This window comes from Pituophis catenifer, unplaced genomic scaffold, assembly GCF_029215685.1.
Source record: "Pituophis catenifer annectens isolate HBS135680 unplaced genomic scaffold, rPitCat1.0.hap2 SCAF_4, whole genome shotgun sequence".
Lineage (NCBI taxonomy): Eukaryota > Metazoa > Chordata > Lepidosauria > Squamata > Colubridae > Pituophis > Pituophis catenifer.
Genome location: NW_027256884.1, coordinates 70,050,188 through 70,068,315, shown reverse-complemented (window position 1 = coordinate 70,068,315; position 18,128 = coordinate 70,050,188). Strand labels below are relative to the sequence as shown.

At 34.1% G+C, this 18,128-nt stretch overlaps 1 protein-coding gene across 1 annotated transcript in view; it reads right to left on the bottom strand.

The window, feature by feature from the left end:
- Window positions 1-5,878: 5,878 nt before the first annotated feature.
- Window positions 5,879-18,128, bottom strand: part of USP9X (ubiquitin specific peptidase 9 X-linked) — a 121,886-nt gene continuing 109,636 nt past the window's right edge. Inside the window, exons 39-46 of the mRNA XM_070944225.1 lie at window positions 17,813-17,942; window positions 16,310-16,495; window positions 15,252-15,472; window positions 14,049-14,137; window positions 11,252-11,408; window positions 10,765-10,977; window positions 9,420-9,515; window positions 5,879-7,459 (exon numbers count right to left, since the gene is read on the bottom strand). Of these exons, the coding sequence (XP_070800326.1) occupies window positions 7,325-7,459; window positions 9,420-9,515; window positions 10,765-10,977; window positions 11,252-11,408; window positions 14,049-14,137; window positions 15,252-15,472; window positions 16,310-16,495; window positions 17,813-17,942 (1,227 nt within the window). The 3' untranslated portion in view covers window positions 5,879-7,324. The remainder of the gene's footprint in view (window positions 7,460-9,419; window positions 9,516-10,764; window positions 10,978-11,251; window positions 11,409-14,048; window positions 14,138-15,251; window positions 15,473-16,309; window positions 16,496-17,812; window positions 17,943-18,128) is intronic.

Here is an 18,128-nt window from a genome sequence, read left to right as displayed (position 1 = left end):
TCTCTAAAGGCCACCCTCAATTTCCCCCCTTACAGGTTTATAGTATTGATATAATAATATATAAATATTCAACTTTAAGAAGAATGTAAATGAATTAACAAGTATTTCAAATACCTATTTTATTTGATAATGGAAGATTGGCCTTACCATTAATTATTGTTTCAACAGATGTAAATGTTTAAAAAGATGGACCTGCCTTCATTCTGAAGAAGAGTTCATAATCACGCAGCCAGGCCATCCATGCCCTGACACCTGCCTCATCTTGCGGCCATGTCACCAGCCCGCCTCCTGCTTCATTGCACTGCAAGCAAGCAGAAGTGGGCTGGTGGCCACATGGGCTCCTATTGAATATGGATGCTAGTGCCATTGCCGTGAGGCAGGTGTTGGGGTGTGGATGGCCTGGCAGTGGGGGCCCTGAGATAAGCCGGTGCAGGGCACATGGGGCAGCTCCACCATCCCGGCTCACCTCATTGCTGCGGCACTGTGAGCAACCAGACAGAATGGGTGGGTGGGTGGGTGTGCAGGCTCTTAAGTAGGGCTTATTTTGGAGCAGGTAGGGCTTGTATTAGGTGCACACGTAAAAAACATGCAAGAACATATTTTTAGGATAGGTCTTATTTTTGGGGAAACAGGGAAGCATTTTAGCCTCTTCCTTATCCAATCAGCATCTCTCTGTGCTGAGATAATACAATTCCCTTCTCAATGCAGCTTCCTGCTCCCATGCTTTCAAAAACCAGTGGAATCTGGAAGTACAGTATTGGAAGGGCAGGGAGGAAAGGTTGGGAATGGGAAATCACATTCCATGGGATCCAAAGTAGTGCACCAAATACGTTGCAGACCCTTTAGCCCTCCAGATGTTTCTCTTGGCATTCTTCACTGAGCTAGTCCTGTCTCAAATTGCAATTGAATAAATTCTGGAGGATTATTACTTGCTACTTGCAAATTAGAAGTTACAATGTTCAAAACAGCAAAGTTTCAGTCTTTTTCGAACTATTGGTCAATAATATTGACAGCATTACCTGAACAATCTATTATAGCTGCAAGAGCCTATGTCTATTAGGAAAACAGAATATTTATTAAGACGCTAATAAATCTTGCTCATTTTTAAAAAATTGTATTTAAATACAAAAACAAAACATCAGAATTTAAATCATGTCAGGTAAAAAGGTTAAAAAAAAAGACTGATTGAGAAAGCATGTAGCATTTATAAAAAAGAAAACACATTTCAATATTTAAAAATAAAAATATTGCAATATATTTTGAATAATTAGTCCCCAAGAAAGAAAAGGTTATCATACCTGTACTGAAATCATAGCCATGTTCATTGGATTTTAGTTCCAGCTCTTTACTTAAATTCCCCTATGTCCTTTGTAAGTGATAATATAAACTCATGTAACAGGAAATCCAAGTTTACACCCACTGGACTATTAGCCCTTCTTTGGTAGGAAGACAAATCAGTGCATGTGGATATGCAGACACTGGACCTTCCTGGATGCAGCGCCCATTTGTGAGGCGACTTCAGTGGAGGGAGAAAGCCCCGGATGCAGGATAGCACTTAGCAGTAGCAATAGCACTTAGACTAATATACCATTTCACAAAGCTTTACAGCTCCCCTCTCTAAGCGGTTTACAGAGTCAGCATATTGCCCCCAACAATCTGGGTCCTTATTTTATCCACCTTGGAAGGATGGAAGACTTGAGCCGGTGAGAATTGAATTGCTGAACTGCTGGCAGCTGGCAGTAGCCTGCAATACTGCATTCTAACCACTGTATCACCATGGCTCAATACTAAGAAAGCACTTCACTGAGTTAAGTGGTTTAGAACAGTTATTGTTCAAAAGCTACTATTTTAAGAAATCAGTCAAACAACCATAATACTGCACTGAATACGACACATTATTTTCTGAGATTCAAAAACAGACTTGAAATTATAAAAAAAGGTAAATTAACCAATATTGCATTATTGTTCAGAGGTAAGCCAGTATAGAAAAAGAGGCATACAGAAAACACATGTGCAGGAACAATCAGAATCTTTTAGCAATTAAAGTAATTAAAAAAAGAAAAGAAATAACAAAGTACACCATGAATTTAGTGAACATTTAGCTGTTTACACTAAGAGCAATGGATGCATTTTAAAAAAGAACAAAAGGATGAACTACCAAAAAGATAGCATGTTTAGAAAAGCAAAACAATAAAAATGTCATCCAGTTTGTCCCAAAAATTAATTTAGTAAAATCTTGAAAATACATTATTTTTCTTTTTAAAGAGGTCAGAAAATTAATCCATATCAAATAAAACAAAACAAATATTTTTGGCATCATTGTGACCGGGAGGGGGGGGGGGCAAAAGCTGTTTAATAAATTTTAGAATTATTATTGGATCAAGAAAAAGCAAAATGAATTAAAAGATCTATAGAAAATATATATAATTTGCTTGGCATACAATTTGACAATTGTGCTTGTGTCAGTTAACAGACATTCCCATGACTTCCTTTGGCAGAAGTTAGCAGCTTTCAGTTTTCCGTTGTTAGTCTTATTTGGACTTTTTATTTTTGCCCCCTTCTCTCCCCCTCGTGTAACATTTCTAACTCAGAAACAATCTTGAAGATTGTTTGAAGGCCATTTGATTGACCTTGAAGACCATTTCAAAAAAAAATTAGCTATTTTAAACAAACTGAATCAGAGGTATGTTTTGGATCACTGTCTTGCTGAAAATTCAACCTGTTTTCAGCTTTGCTGTGATTTGACCAAAGATGCATACATTTTTTGCACACAACTATAGTACTTTACCTTAATAAAAGAGTCTGACGTTGAAGGAGTAACTTGCCCAAGGCTATCTAGTGAGCTCTGATTTGTAGTTAGGCCTGTCCCAAATACATGTTTTGTAGTATTTATTTTTTAGACACCTGGAAGCTATTGTGATTCAAATCTACTTCAATACATAATTTATGCAATGTTTTGATTTGGAAAAAAAGAGTAATTCAGTGTAAAATTCCTCACAAAATAGGAAGTATCAGAAATATCTTAATATAATGAACAATATTAATTCTGTAGCCATATTTAAATAATTAGACAAATAGAGAAAAGCCTAATTAATTTCAAAAATAGGAAGTTGAGAAACTAATAAAGACAGAACACATGTAGATTTTATCCATTTTGTTTCAAAATTTAAAATAAGGAAAAACTTTCTTCTTTTTAAATGGTTCAACCAGCCAAACAAAGTTGATAAGAGCCTACAGTCAAATGTATAACTAAAACAGGATCAATAGGTGGCAACTTGCTTCTACTTACAGTATTGGGATGGACTCCTTGGAAAAAAAAGAGTTGGATCTGGTAAACTAATTATGAAAGAAAATGGAAAACAGTACATTTCAGCTACCTCTTCCCCATTCCCCCAAATAGTTTCTTAGAGATAGAAGATAACTAAGTTGAACTGTGTCACACAGAGGAGAAAACTGTTCCAATTCAGATAGAGGATTCTTCTTGAGTTCAGGATACACTGTTAGAAGAAACAGGAAGAGATAGAAGCTCTCTTCTGTCAACTTTTTTCATTCTTAGGAAAGAAATCATTGCAAAACTGCAAATGTTTCAGCCAAAACATTTGAATTTATGACTCAATAATATACAAATCACCATGTGGCATGAGTATCATGAAATGGTACACATACAAGCGTGAACCTGCCCTATCGTACTTTTCTTCAATTTGCCATAATCTCATTTGAGAGAAAAATGTTTGTACTTTTCTGAAGTATTTATTTCTTGCAGAAATTTCTGAGGGTTTTTTTTTTTTTTTTGGTAAAATAGTTTTTAAGAATGTGAATACTAGCACAACCTGTGCTAACAATATCCATAACGATCTATTTTATATAGCACATACATTTAGCCGTATAACATTTGGTAATATTACTTTTTTTAATAAACATTACATGGAGATCAGTGAGCTTTAGGACTGTCTGAAAAACAAAACTGTATTTTAATCAAGCTCCAATGGAATACACAGGAGTGTTATTGGGATAGTTCTTCAGATTATTTCACCTAAGGAATATACTTTTCATCAAAGTGCAACTTCATTTAAGATTGCCTGTATAGCAGTGGCAAGATCATGTATTCTTCTATAAGAAAGTGTTCCAAAAGAGGGAAGAAAAACTATTTTATTCTTAACTCTACACTGACTATTTAAAATACTTACTGTTTTTAATTCACTTATGAACAAAGGACATTCAAAAGTTATCTCTGTATATACACATTCTCTATATCATTATTTTGTATTAATTCTGTTTGAAAAGGAAAGCAAATCAATACATGCATTTCTAAAACTAATTCTCAAAACAAACTACATTATGCAATTTAAGGATTATGAAGTTTAAAATTCTATTTTGGATGTTTTTTACTTCTTGCTTGGTTTTCAGAGATCATTGCAATCATGCTTACCCTTATTTCCCACAACTGCTAAAGACTAGAATCTAGTTTTGTTTTGATTTTAATGAATGAGGCTCCTGTGACTTTTGGCATTCAAAAGATCTTTCAAAGTGAAAATACATTAAAAAACAGCAAGCTGGAGCCATGCATACTTATTTAATTAGGTTAGAGTTTAGCAGTGAGAATACTAAAACAAAACATTTAGTATTCACTGAGCTCAGTGATAAAGAGTTATACACATATAGAATTGGTCCTATAAAAATGAAAGCTATTTTTATAAATACATTCTGGTAAGAAAATTGCTATTTTTTCTCTATAGCTGTTCAACTTACTTTTGTTTGAATCATAAAATTATTTTTAAAAAAGTAAGATTAACATTAGGTGAATGACTTTTATGGAAGACAGCAGTTTCTCCTTAGGTGTTAAAAAAAGAACAGAATTCAACAATAAAAGGAAAAGTAAAATCAAACATTTAGGCACTTTGAGGACTTGGCTTTAATGTGTGCCATCAATACTGAGGTAATAAAATTACAGTTTTGAAGCTACTGTTGCCATAACTGACAGAAGCATAAATTACTGCAAAGAACATTTTAAAAGGAACAAATCTAACATTTTGCCAAAAGCAAAAAGAATTCTCATGTTTCTGCTACCCATTGACTTCCAACCAGCCATACTCTCGTACAGTTTTCGGTAAGTTTACTAACAACCCTAAGCTGAACATTTGAAAACATGTTCCCCCATGGAGGGTAAAAAACATACAGCATTGTGAACATAAGTTCCACAATTGTGTCACACTTGCTTCTCCCCTTCCCCACCCCCAAGGCTGAAGCAATAACTACCTTGTTTTGGAAGGCAAAAAGAGTCTTTGAAATAACATCTAACAATAATGCTGGACCAAGGGATTGCTTGAGGTTCTAACACAAAATCAGAGTATTATTTTGTTTAAGCTAGTACTAAATTTACCCAAACAGATGGGTAAAGCTTCAATCAAATGTTGTTAACCAATCCAAGAAAATGCTATTAAAACATAACAAGTATATTAGAGCAAACCTGGAAGGGTAACATGAATACTGGTACCTAGAATAAAAATGTGTTAAGACTCTAGTTACACTAAATCCAAAAGAAATCTGTGATTTCCTCATTTTACTTATTTCAACTATAAATCCTAAATTTGATAAGCAGCATTGTTTATATTAACTTAATAAAAATACCAGAAAGCTTGTGCTCGTTAAATATATATATACATATAAAACATACAAAAAGTACAAGATAGTCACATTAAGAAACTATGACAGGTTTCTTTTTTTATTCTTTGTAAAGGGTCAAATTTCTGTCCACCAAATCTCACTGTGACTTTTGTTCCAGAATTCAGTATACTGCACAGAATTCAACTACCTGTGCATTGTTTTGTTTTGTTTTGTTTTAAAAAAAACACACACACATACCACAGGACAAAAATGATCTTCTTAAATCAAATTCTATTTGTGAATTCAGCAAAATAATTTCTATAAAATAAAACAGCAAATATTTAAATAGTATAGGGTGGGCTGTATCTGTTTGCAGGGGTATTTGGTTTTTTGACAGGTTCCAAAATAATTACACACATTCAAGTTACCAATTTTAATTTAAATACAGTATTTACTGATGAGTTCCTTGAAGTCTTAAAACAAATGTTTACTCTGGAACAGATACCTCGGGTTTATATTTGACTAACCAGTAGTTTATTTACTTTAATCAAACCCTGCTCCTAAGGTTAAGATTTCTCTTATAATGGATATAGAGCTAGGACAATTCTTGCTTTCAAGTAGAATTGTGCATGAGCAGAAAATCAGCAAGTTAACTTGGTGCAGTGGCACTCACAAGTATTGTGTGATTTTGTTGACTTCCACTTCACTGCAGTGCAGTATAAAGGAAAGTATTAGAAGTTTTATCAAATAAGCTCTATTGAAGAAACAAAACAAGCACACCAAATACAGTCTGTTATGCTCCAGGCATCCTGGCATAGCAAAATTTGCATATTTGTTTTAAATTTTTTAATTTCTTATTACTGAAAACTAAGTGTTTTTTTTACCCCATCCAGAGACAGAACTGTCAAACATCAGATGTGAGAAACATATGTGCAACTAAAAGTCATCGGCCACTTTGCCCAACCCTCCCTTCCTGTTTTATAACCCAGGTGTCTGAAGAAAAGGGTTTAAACAGCAGTTGTCATTTTGGACAACTGAAATTTTCTTTCCTCACTGGCTACTCTAACTTGGTGTGAAGCCATGCTAAATGTTACAGCTTAACTATAGCTTCAAGTGATTAACTTAATACCAGAATGGAAAAGGCAATGGAAAAAGACCTAGAAACAAGGTATATCACCAATTTTCCACATTAACCAAAGAATTAAAAGGTTACCAGTCATTATGATGCTCATAGTAAAATGGACTCCAGTGGCAAAGAATCATATGAAAGTATTTTTTCTGGTTGACATGAAGAGGCTTACTTTTTGGGTGGGGCAAGGGTAAGGAGTTGAGTTGATCTAACTGCCATTAGGCAGGCAACACTGGTTGTAGAGCGCAGCAGATATATCAAGAAATTAATTGTTGTAGATCTGTGAGTCTCATTCAAGACAAAAAAAAAGTTTCTTGTTTAAGAATTAACAGTCAAACATTAATATACTATATACACCTTTGCCATTTACACATTAGCATCAGGCCATTTATTACAAAACACTATACACTTTCCACTGCAGGCAGGTTATATATTGACAGCAATTTTCTGCAGATAAGACAGTGAATAGACTCTTCACTCCATGTTGATTAGGAATAGTTTTTCTAAATATCAGCCAGACACAGAGAAAAGTTGGACTGTAAGGCCTGGGTGCACAGTCTTGATGGAGCAAGTTAATTATGTGCATTTTCACTATTCTTTTGTCTGAGGTGGTGAAACTTCTTCACTGCCTTCATAATTTTCTTGTGCTCGTTGGCCAGTTCGCTGAGGATTGTTCATATGGTGTGCTGCAGGGCCTGTATATGGTTGTCCATGCACATGGTTATTCTGCAAGAAAGAAAATACATTTTAAGAACAATTATTCGACTTTCTTTACTTAAATAGCTGCTTGGTGGACTAGTTTGTAACAGTCTAGATTAAAATATATCTGTTAACAATAATAAAACAAAAAATAATTTATAATGAAACCAAAATGTCAATTCACTTTTTAACTATATGCGAGAACTGAAGAAAAATAAAGATGCTATCCAATCAATATAAACGAATAGCTGGGGAAAAAGAAGGGAAGAATATTCAGAATTGAAATGGTGAGAATAGTAGCATTATTTATTAAAGAAATCAGTCATTAATTTTTTTGCCCCCAAGATACCACAGTCTTTGAGTCAAACATAGTAAAATAATTTACATCATATGTATTAACTAAATTAATTTAAAAATTTTGTATATAATAATGTAATATAATCTGGGATCAATTATAATCTAAAATTGAAATAAAAATTAGCTGTGCAAGTTTGGAAGAGAGAAAAGCAATCTCTTGAGAATAAACCATATATTTACAGATAAGGGAGGTGATGAATAAAACATGATCAATTTTGTGACAACTAGATCTACATCTAGAGACATTAGTAAAGAAAGCAAAATGAAGGCAAATAAGCAGGAACTAATACTAATCAATTTAACAAATAGGTTAATAAAGAGAAAACAAACAATGCAATTATTATAAGATAATTCATATCAAATAACATGATTTTACTTTTGCAGAGTATGGTATTTTAGCAGCATATAACATTTAAGAGATTAATTTTATACACTTGCATTTAATGTAATTTCTTTCCTTCATGCCTGTTAAGAAAACTGAACATTCAAAATCCACCACACAAACTATTCTTGAACTATTTCAGATAACCTTGCAAATGAACTGTAGAATCAGATCAATGCTGACTGAAGCATAACCCTTAGCCTGGGCCCAACTCTAGACTAAGACTAAGAAGACACAGGTCTACAGGCACCAAATTGAAAAACGCAGTAAAAAGGCGAAAAGAAATAAAGGCACACTCTTGAGCGTTTAGTATAATTTCCCAATATAATAGGATGAAATGTTGGAGAAAAGAAAAAAAATTGTCTGGGGCTAAAAAATAAGTGTTAAATCTCAAAAACTTGAAGAAAAAAAAGAAGAGTGCCTTTTTGAAATTTCTAAGAAAACTGGAAGATGAGCCAAACCAGGAGGCGGCAGATTATGACTTTGTATTGTGGCCTATCAGCTGCCGACCCCTCTGGCTGCCGAATCAGATGGAGGCGGTAGAGTGGGAGTCGAGACCAGCATCAAAGCAATCACGAGGGGAAAGAGGGAATGGAGCTGTTAGAGATAGAGACAGAGGCGGAGTCTGGGCCATCCATCAGTCTCCAGATGGAGAGGCAACAGCCCCCAGGTCTGGAGGTGGCTGATGAGGAAGAGGAGGAACAGCTAGGTCCGGTACCTGATGTGTGGATGCGTAGAAGGCAGAGGAGAGCAGCTGGGAGCTATGGGGCAGTCCTCAGGACCAAAGAGCCACTGCTGCTAGCTAAGCCCCACCCTAGCTCTGGGGATAAAAGACATGGGGTGGAGATGAATAGGTGTGGCAGACAACACTTTGCCTAGGCACCAAAGTATCTAGGGCTGACCCTGACATCATCACTATGTTTGGCAATCAGGACCTAACATATGTTTACCAGCAATTTCTGTAAACTACAGCTTATATAATCAAACCGATTTGAGAATTATAGACTAAAACTTTTGGTGTGTGCTAATTGTCTTCTATTATTAGCAGTCATTTTATGCAAAATGTACACATAGTTTTAGATATTTTGAGGCATTTAGGCTTGCTTTGTCAAATTGCCCTGCAAGCACCAACAAATGTTTGCACAGTGTCCAAAAGGCTGGCTGTGATTAGAAAGAAAGAGATGGAGCTGCCTTTCACTGATGCTATAGTGAAGTAACAAATTCTCTTTAAGATCCATCTTTGCTCACCTGTTGATACTGGGTGCCAGGTGAATGGGGGTACAATGGAGCATCTTCTGGTGGAGAAGATTCATGCTCATCAGGAGCATCTGGATCATCTGGTTCCTAGAAATGAAATCCACTCCATTAAAAAAAATTGGCAAAATATTTTATCTGTTTCTTTTTTATTTAAAAATGATTATTTTGCTATACATTTGTTAAGCTTACACAGTACAGACATTTTAACTCATAGATTTAATAATTTTTAAATTACCAAATACAGAACCAAGTCATTCCATTTTTGTGCATGCATCACTCTCAAAGTGAGTTTTATATGTATGTACTTAACATCTTGGTACCCTCTTGCCACTAATCTATGACCCATAGAAACATCATTCTACTAGTGTTATGTTTTTGTTATCTACATTTTCTTCACTGTAAGGTTCTGTACTGTACTATAGAGTGCTCCTAATAAAGGTGAAAATAGAAAATGCTGCATATTCTGCCTCTCACTACATTTTCAGGGCTCTGTTCCACTGGAATTAAACCTGTTTGACTATGCTGACTTTTGCCCTATCGTCTATTCTAGCAAGAATATACAATACTCACTTATTTAGTGAGCTTCAAAAAACTAGATATAATTCAATATTTATTGATTACTAATAAGTCAAAAAATGTTTGCTTAAATAGATTATTCTCACATTGACTATGTATAATATGCAGCACTGGAGTAACAAAGGGTCAGGTCAGAACTTCTAATGGTTGCTGAATTAGTTTTTCAGTGGAATATTAATGCACTGATCTTGGCTCTCAGTTTATGTTTTAAATAAAAGTGTGTGTTACAGGACCACTCGATGGTAAACTGGATTTTTATTGTGAAAAGAAAATAATCAAAGTTAAAAACTTTGAACTCTACTATGGCTTAATTTGTAGTATAGAGAAATCTTGATAAAATCGAAGAAATAAAAACCTGCAAATTTACAGAACAATTGGTGCTTAAAGTTAAGAGTAGAACTTGGAAAAGAATGGAAATATAAGATTTAGCGATCTCCCTTTTTATGTAGGATTTTTTCCTCAATATGTTGTACCAAGGGAAAACAGCATCTTGGTATAATGTAGTATTTAACATTAATATTTTCTATCCCATGTTAACATGCAAGTCATCAGCTCTTTTTCAAGATTAAACCCAATCAAAATAACTTAATTAACTTACTGCATAAAGAAACTATAAATTTCTAGTTTTAAAAGCTCATATTAAAGTGTAATATCAAAGTATCAATCCATATATCTATTATATAAGCTGTAATTTTATTAAGAATTTTGTGATAGATTATCTGTGTACCAATGAATTTCAAAATAACATTAGATTTCTCACCTCTTCGGGGCACAGTTCACAAGCCTTTGCTAGAGTCATTCTTGCACTGTGAGATCTCTCCAGAAAATAACCATTTGATGTTTCATTACTCTGTACTGGTGGTGACCAGTTATTGTATGTATACTGTGGGTTGCCAGTGTAAGGCCTACGTTCTAGCTCATCTCCAAGCCACTCTACTGCCCAGGTCCATTTCCTCTTCAAATCTCCATTACTCTGTAGAGATAAAATGAAGTCATTTCATATTTGAAGAATTATTCCAATTCTTCCATTCCGTTCAGCTTTTAATATAATGTATTGCTTGTGGCTCATGACTGAGAATTAAAGAAATACTAAAAATGGTCTTTCTATGGGGAGGCAGGATTTCACTAAAATAATAACTTGATTTAGCTAGTTTATTCTGCTGAGAATTCAGATGTGACCAAAAAAGCCTCCATCAATCCATGGTTTTTTTCAGCGAGCACCACACAAACAATATCGAAACAATTACCTGTAAAATTTGATACGCCACAGGACAGTTGCTGAAGAGAGCTACCATACATTTTATACACTGGTAAGCCCTTTTTTGATAATGGTTCTTGGATCGTTGAATGGTATCAAACAACCCATCACGATCATCTGGAATTCCTTTAAGTGCATTGTGAATCCTTAGGGAAGCCAAACAAATCAAAAGATCAGAATTTCACAAAGGCTGAAAATCTATATAACTGTCTGTTATAAAAAGGTAGTTTTATTCCTTTCCAACTTCTCCTCAGAGCTAGATCCAGTGTTGTTATTTCACAAAGAAAGAACTGACATTCAGCAAAGGCAAATTTATGCTAATTTCTCTTTATAACAATTTTTTCATTAATACTCTGAGCTACAAAAGAAGGAAGGATTCATTAAAATCACCTTTCCTCACTCTTCTGGGATTTGTTTTAAAAAATAGCAACCAGCTTTGTAATTAAACATAGTGGATGAGTATCACTTTCTTAATATTAGCAGAAACTTCTCTTATATAATAAATAAAAGAGAACACAGAATATATTGGAAAATAATTGCAGAGGACCAATTTAAGAAGCAACAAAAATCATAATCCTTGTAACCTTTATGTCTGAAACTGTAACTAATAGATAGAATATCCACTTATCTATATTCATTAAGACATCTAAATAGCAGAACGTTAAATATCTATTATATAAATATCATTGTGCTGAAACAGTACATTATTAAAAATGAGAAGATGGAGCAATATAAGTTCTATATAGCTAGATTTAATGATATGTTAAAGTATTGAAATAATTATATCCTACTACTTTATGGATGTATAATTTAATTACTCTTTTGTATATTCTTTATTACTCTGTGTGCACAATTATTAGGCAAGTTAGTATTTTGACCATATCATCCTTTGTATGTCATCCTTTATATTTTCCACCTCCAAGCTGTATAAACTTAAGTGCTTAGTGGATATAAGCAGATCAGGTGATGTTTATTTGTGTAATGAGGGATGGTGTGGCCTAAAGAGATCAACACCTATATCAGTGTGTGCATAATTATTAGGCAGCTTCTTTTCCTCAGGCAAAATGGGCTAAAAAAGATATTTAACTGACTCTGAAAAGTCAATAATTGTAAAGTCTTCCAGAGGCACTCTTGAAATTACTAAGATATTGGGGTGTGACCACAGAACCATCAAACATTTTGTTGCAAATAGTCAACAGGGTCACAAGAAACATCTTGAGAAAAAAAGGCACATTAACTGCCAAAGATTTGAGAAGACTCAAATGTGAAATTACCAGGAATCCATTATTCTCCAGTGCTGTCATATTCCAGAACTGCAACCTACCTGGAGTGCCCAAAAGTACAAGGTCTTCAGTGCTCAGAGACATGGCCAAGATAAGGAAGGCTGAAACCCAACCACAACTGAACAAGATACATACGTTGAAAGGGCAAGACTGGACCAAGAAATATCTGAAGACAGATTTTTCAAAGGTTTTATGGACTGATGAGATGAGAGTGACTTTTGACGGACTAGATGGATGGGCCCGTGGCTGGATCAATAACAGGCCCAGAGCTCCACTTCGACTCAGACACCAGCAAGGTGGAGGTGGGGTACTGGTATAGGCTGGTATTATGAAAGATGAACTAGTTGGACCTTTTTGGGTTGAAGATGGACTCAAAATCAACTCCCAAACCTACTGCCAGTTTTTAGAAGACACTTTCTTCAAGCAGTGGTACAGGAAAAAGTCTGCATCTTTCAAGACCAGCATGATTTTTATGCAGGACAATGCTCCATTGCATGCATCGAAGAACTCCACTGTGTAACTAGCCAGTAAAGGCCTTAAAGATGAAAGAATAATGACATGCCCCCACTTCCTCACCTGACCTAAACCCTATTGAGAACTTGTGGGCCCTTCTTAAACGGGAGATTTATGGTGAAGGAAAACAGTACACCTCTCTGAACAGTGTCTGGGAGGCTGTGGTTACTGCTGAACAAAAAGTTGATCATCAACAGATCAAGAAACTGACAGACACCATGAATGGAAGGCTTATGACTGTTATTGAAAAGAAGGGTGGCTATATTGGTCACTGATTTTTTGTTTTGAAATGTCAGAAATGTTTATTTGTACATTTTGAGTTGTTTGTTTATTATTCTCAACTTAGATACAAATAAACGAGTGAGATGGACATATTTCCCTTTTTCATTTAGTAGCATAATAATTCTGCACACTATTTAGTTGTCCAATAATTGTGCACACATATTCTCCTAAAAAATCCAAAACCTAACTTTTGCTTCCTTAAATATTCAGGTTTGAGGTTTATTAACATTTTGGATTGACCGAGAGTACTGTAGTTGTTCAATAATAAAATTAATCCTCCAAAATACAGGTTGCCTAATAATTGTGCACAGTGTATATTAGCAATGCTATATTTTCAGTTTCACTTTGACACATCTTTAGTTATAATACTTTACCAATAAAATATTTAAATGTCAGGAAGAAGAAACAAATTTTGCCTTAGAAATATAATTATTCATTACCTCCCCCCGCCCCCTACAAATGCATACATAAATTTCAAATCTGTCATTCAAACTTGGACTGACTTTGAATAAATCCCAACCAATTATTAACTGGTCTTTTTCTGGGGCAATAGTGTGCCCCATCGTCACCTGAATATCTCTTGCTCAAATACATAATTTATATTGTTACAGAAGTAAAATTTGCATTTGTTAGGCAACTTAATAATTAGTTTTAGGCTTCTAGTAGTTTTTCAAACAGAAGAAAAGACTAAGAATCTCAAATGCTAACCTGTGAGTCTGCCAAGAATCCTCAATTAGTAAGATTTGGAGAAGTAGATCCAAATAAGGTCGAAGTTCATATGTGTAAGAATAAGCAACCTTGAAAGGAAAATATTTACATACAACTTCTGATAATTCAAACGTATATCACAAATAATATGTATCATGAATTAGTATTATGAACCTTTTTAGGTCATAACAAACTATCGGCAAAAAGCCTTTAAATAAGATTTTATAATTAAATGATTAATTACTCTTCCTGTACATATGCCTATGAGTCTAGGTATGTATGTCCATGTGTAATCATTCCCCCCCCCTCTCTCTCTCTGTGTGTGTGTGTGTGTGTGTGTGTAAAAATCACTGAACTTTATTAGAATAAAAATACTAAAAACACACAAGTATTTTCCAAAGTTTTATGCATTCCCACTAGATTAGTTCACATTAATATCAAATCAATTATCAAAAATTTGGGGAAGTCTATTTTTCCTTCTCCTATTCATATTCTAATTCTACTAATACATGACTACGGCTTCTGATTTTAGAAAGCCATTAAAATAAAATATAGAAGAGCCAACTTGTGAGTTTACTGTACTGTAATACCAAACCAAAAACTGCAGCTACATTGCAGCTAACTGTGGTTTTTCTTTTTCTTTTGACATTACAGTGAATGTACTAATTGCAAAGGGAAGGTCTCCATTATTTACAAATGTGTATTATATATAAAGATTCATTATTACAGCAATTTAGCTCATCTGCATGAAGACACCATAATGAAAAGTTGTATCATTTTAATGCATAACATATATGTCATAATTTCATTATACAAATTAAGTAAACCACTGTGGAAATATGGTCTATCTCATGTAAAATCATTTGTTAATTGAGTTTTGCCATATAGTGTGAATTAAACTGTCTGAAAACTATTTATGAATTGCTTCCCATGCACTGAAGTTGCTTCTTCAAGAGTAAAAATCGATCCTTAAAGTTCAGTGCAACAAAAGACATAAAGAAAACCAATTCCTGTGAGCTGGTTCACAAACTTCAATTCTGCTATTAATTACTTGTTTTAATATGCTGGAGCCATTTTGCTTGGAAATATATTTGAGATTTGGGAGGCAAATATTTTATATGGATATGAATCAAACTGTTCATATATCAGTAACAATGATATGACAAAGCCATTTCCATAGGATATCCCTTTTTTTGCTTTTACCTGCCAAAGTAATTCACTGAGAACTGTAGATGAAAACTGAGGATTTTCCCAACAGCAGAAACGAAGAAGTTTGATAGTCTCTTCTGAATTACTACAATCTTCTATAATTTTTTTCACATAACTGGTCCGCACAAACAAAATATCTGCCACATTTTGCTGCAGTGCCATTATTGGTTGTGATAAATTAGGATCACCATATGGATTGCTAAGTGGAGGATTACCTAAAATAAGTATGCAGTACTTTATTTTTTGCTCTTAATGATATATATTAATAACATCAAATTCTAAAACCCATGCTAACACACAAACATACATATCTCCTGTTTAACAGAAAACTCGTGTATAGACCTAGATCATGGATGGGCAATTAATTTTCCGAAGCAATTATTTGCAGGAACATCAGTTAGTTATGTAAAATGTCATTCCAGAATGTGGTGGGTGTTTTTTAGTGCTGCAATGCTCTCATATTGGAGCTAACTATTTGGTAATGTTACTTGACAACTGTATTAAAAAAACAGTAAAAGGAAGTTTTATGTATCACTGGCATTGATTTCTATTTTACTAGCAAATTTAATAATAGAATTTTCTTTAAAAGTATAATTCAAATTATGATGAAATTAACACAAGGAAACTAGTGTTAAAGTAAAAGCTAGTACTTCTTCTAAAGACAGAATGCAGTCCACAATTCTAAGTGGAAGCATTCAACAAAAGTACGGTTGTACAATGCAATCAACTCTAGGAACTAAAATTTTCATTTTCTACTTCAAACTGATTCATGCTGTTTTTGAAGAAAGCATCTCAGAGCCTGATCACTCTTACCTCTTTATCAGTACAGAATATACATCACTCTATAAAAATATTGATATAATATATTCAGTAAAATCTAACAGTAATGAAATTTCTAATGCATAACAGCTGATTTAAATTTCTCATTATATAAATTTCTCATCTAAATTTCTCATTATTAAATCTATAAGAAACATGTAGCAAAATTTATCCAAATCCCATCAGACAGGTTTCATACTAAATACATTCTTTTATAAACCGCAAAATAGTACCATTAATAGAAGACTGCATTCGTGATGCCACATTGCAACAGCGGATTAGTTGGGACACCACAGTGTATAGTTTGCCCAATTCAGCATACTGGTATTTGATTGGAGGACCTGGGCCTTCATCCAGTGCCACAAGCATAAATGTTGCCGGAACATTTAATTTTAAAAGTTGTGTTTTTTCTGCTACACCTAAATGGAAAGGGGATAAAAAGGAAAAATCATTAGGAATCTAATTATATTTTATCAAAATATTATCTGCAAAAATTCATACATATCATAATTAAATCACTGGATCATGTCTGGGAAAAAAATGGAAATGTGAATATAACCAGATAGCAACACCTAGTTGACCCTAGTAGATTCCAAAAAAGCATGATCAAATCTAATTAGCATTTGAATGAGGACTACATGGAATCTGAAAACTATCAATTGAGAGTGTCATGTCAGGAAAACATCCCAGAAGAAATAAATTGCAAATTACTTCCATGCATATGTCAAAAAATTAGATACATCCACAAAAATTCAATCTCTTCAGTTACGCATCACAACCAGTAAGTCATTCAAATCAGCAAACAAATCTTTCTCATTCAATAAGATACAATAGAGTGTTCAGATGCAAAAGATCAGGTCCACATGTGAAGGTTCAAGTTTCTTTATTCCTTTCTCTCCAAATTCCCTAACTTTTCTGCTTCGCCTTCATTAAAAGAAGTATCCAGTTAATATTTTATTTGCATTTTACCAAATGTGCTTGCATAAAAATTGAATAATAATATTACATCCTTGGTTTGGACTTGAATTATTAAGTTTCCATCAATCTTAGACTGTGAATCTAACTGCAGATTATGCACACATAATAATTTATTAAATTTATACACCACCAAACTTTCAGCGACTATGCGATTACAATTCTTAAAACATAAAAAAATAAGACAGAAGTCATAAAAACAGCTTAAGACAAAGATACAACGATGGCACAGGGGAACAGAACTGAATATCTATTGTCCTCTCCAAAGGCTTGAGTGAAGAGCCAGGACTTTAAAGTCCTTTGAAATCCCAGAAGGGTAAGTGCCATTTAAATTTGGGGGAGGGGGGAAACCCTAATTCCAGAAGGTAGGCATTGTTACAGAGGAGGTGTGCTTCCAGGATCCTAATAGGTGGCATTGTTTATAATCAGTGCAACTTGGAGCGTGCCAGTTCTGACAGATCTTTTACTCCCTCAAGCCTTGGATTCAAATGTACATTGGTAATACATATTTCAAAGAAGCCTCCCAATTACTGTTTTTTTTTCACTGAAGAATTGGAGGGAATTTCTAGAAACTTAAAACCACAGCTTTCATTGTAAAAGAGTTTCTGCAACACCTAATGGGCTATATTAAAAATGGCATGAACCTTTAAATGAGGTTGGATTTTTTCAAAGGGAAGGGAAACAGGGAATAATATGGCATAATCAAATGAAATTATCTGAACATTTAGTTTAATTGCTTTTAGAAAGAAACAGAAAATTACCTAAGTTGGCATACATCACGAACAAATTGAAATATTGCTGCAAATGGCGTCCATGCTCAGACACTTCCCTTCTAAGAAGATTCAGCACAGCTCTTAACAAATGGTCACTCAAACTTAAATTGTCATATGCCTATAAAAATGAGGTGAGTTAATTTTTTATTTACAGGCTAATTATATTAGAACATAAATTACAGTTTTATTAAATCTTTTTAAGGGACCAACTGGGCTAAGAACAAATCTCAAATCACAATGTAATGAAAGTGCATATTAACTATTTTATACTGCTGTGAAGATCTAGTTTAATGTATGCACACTG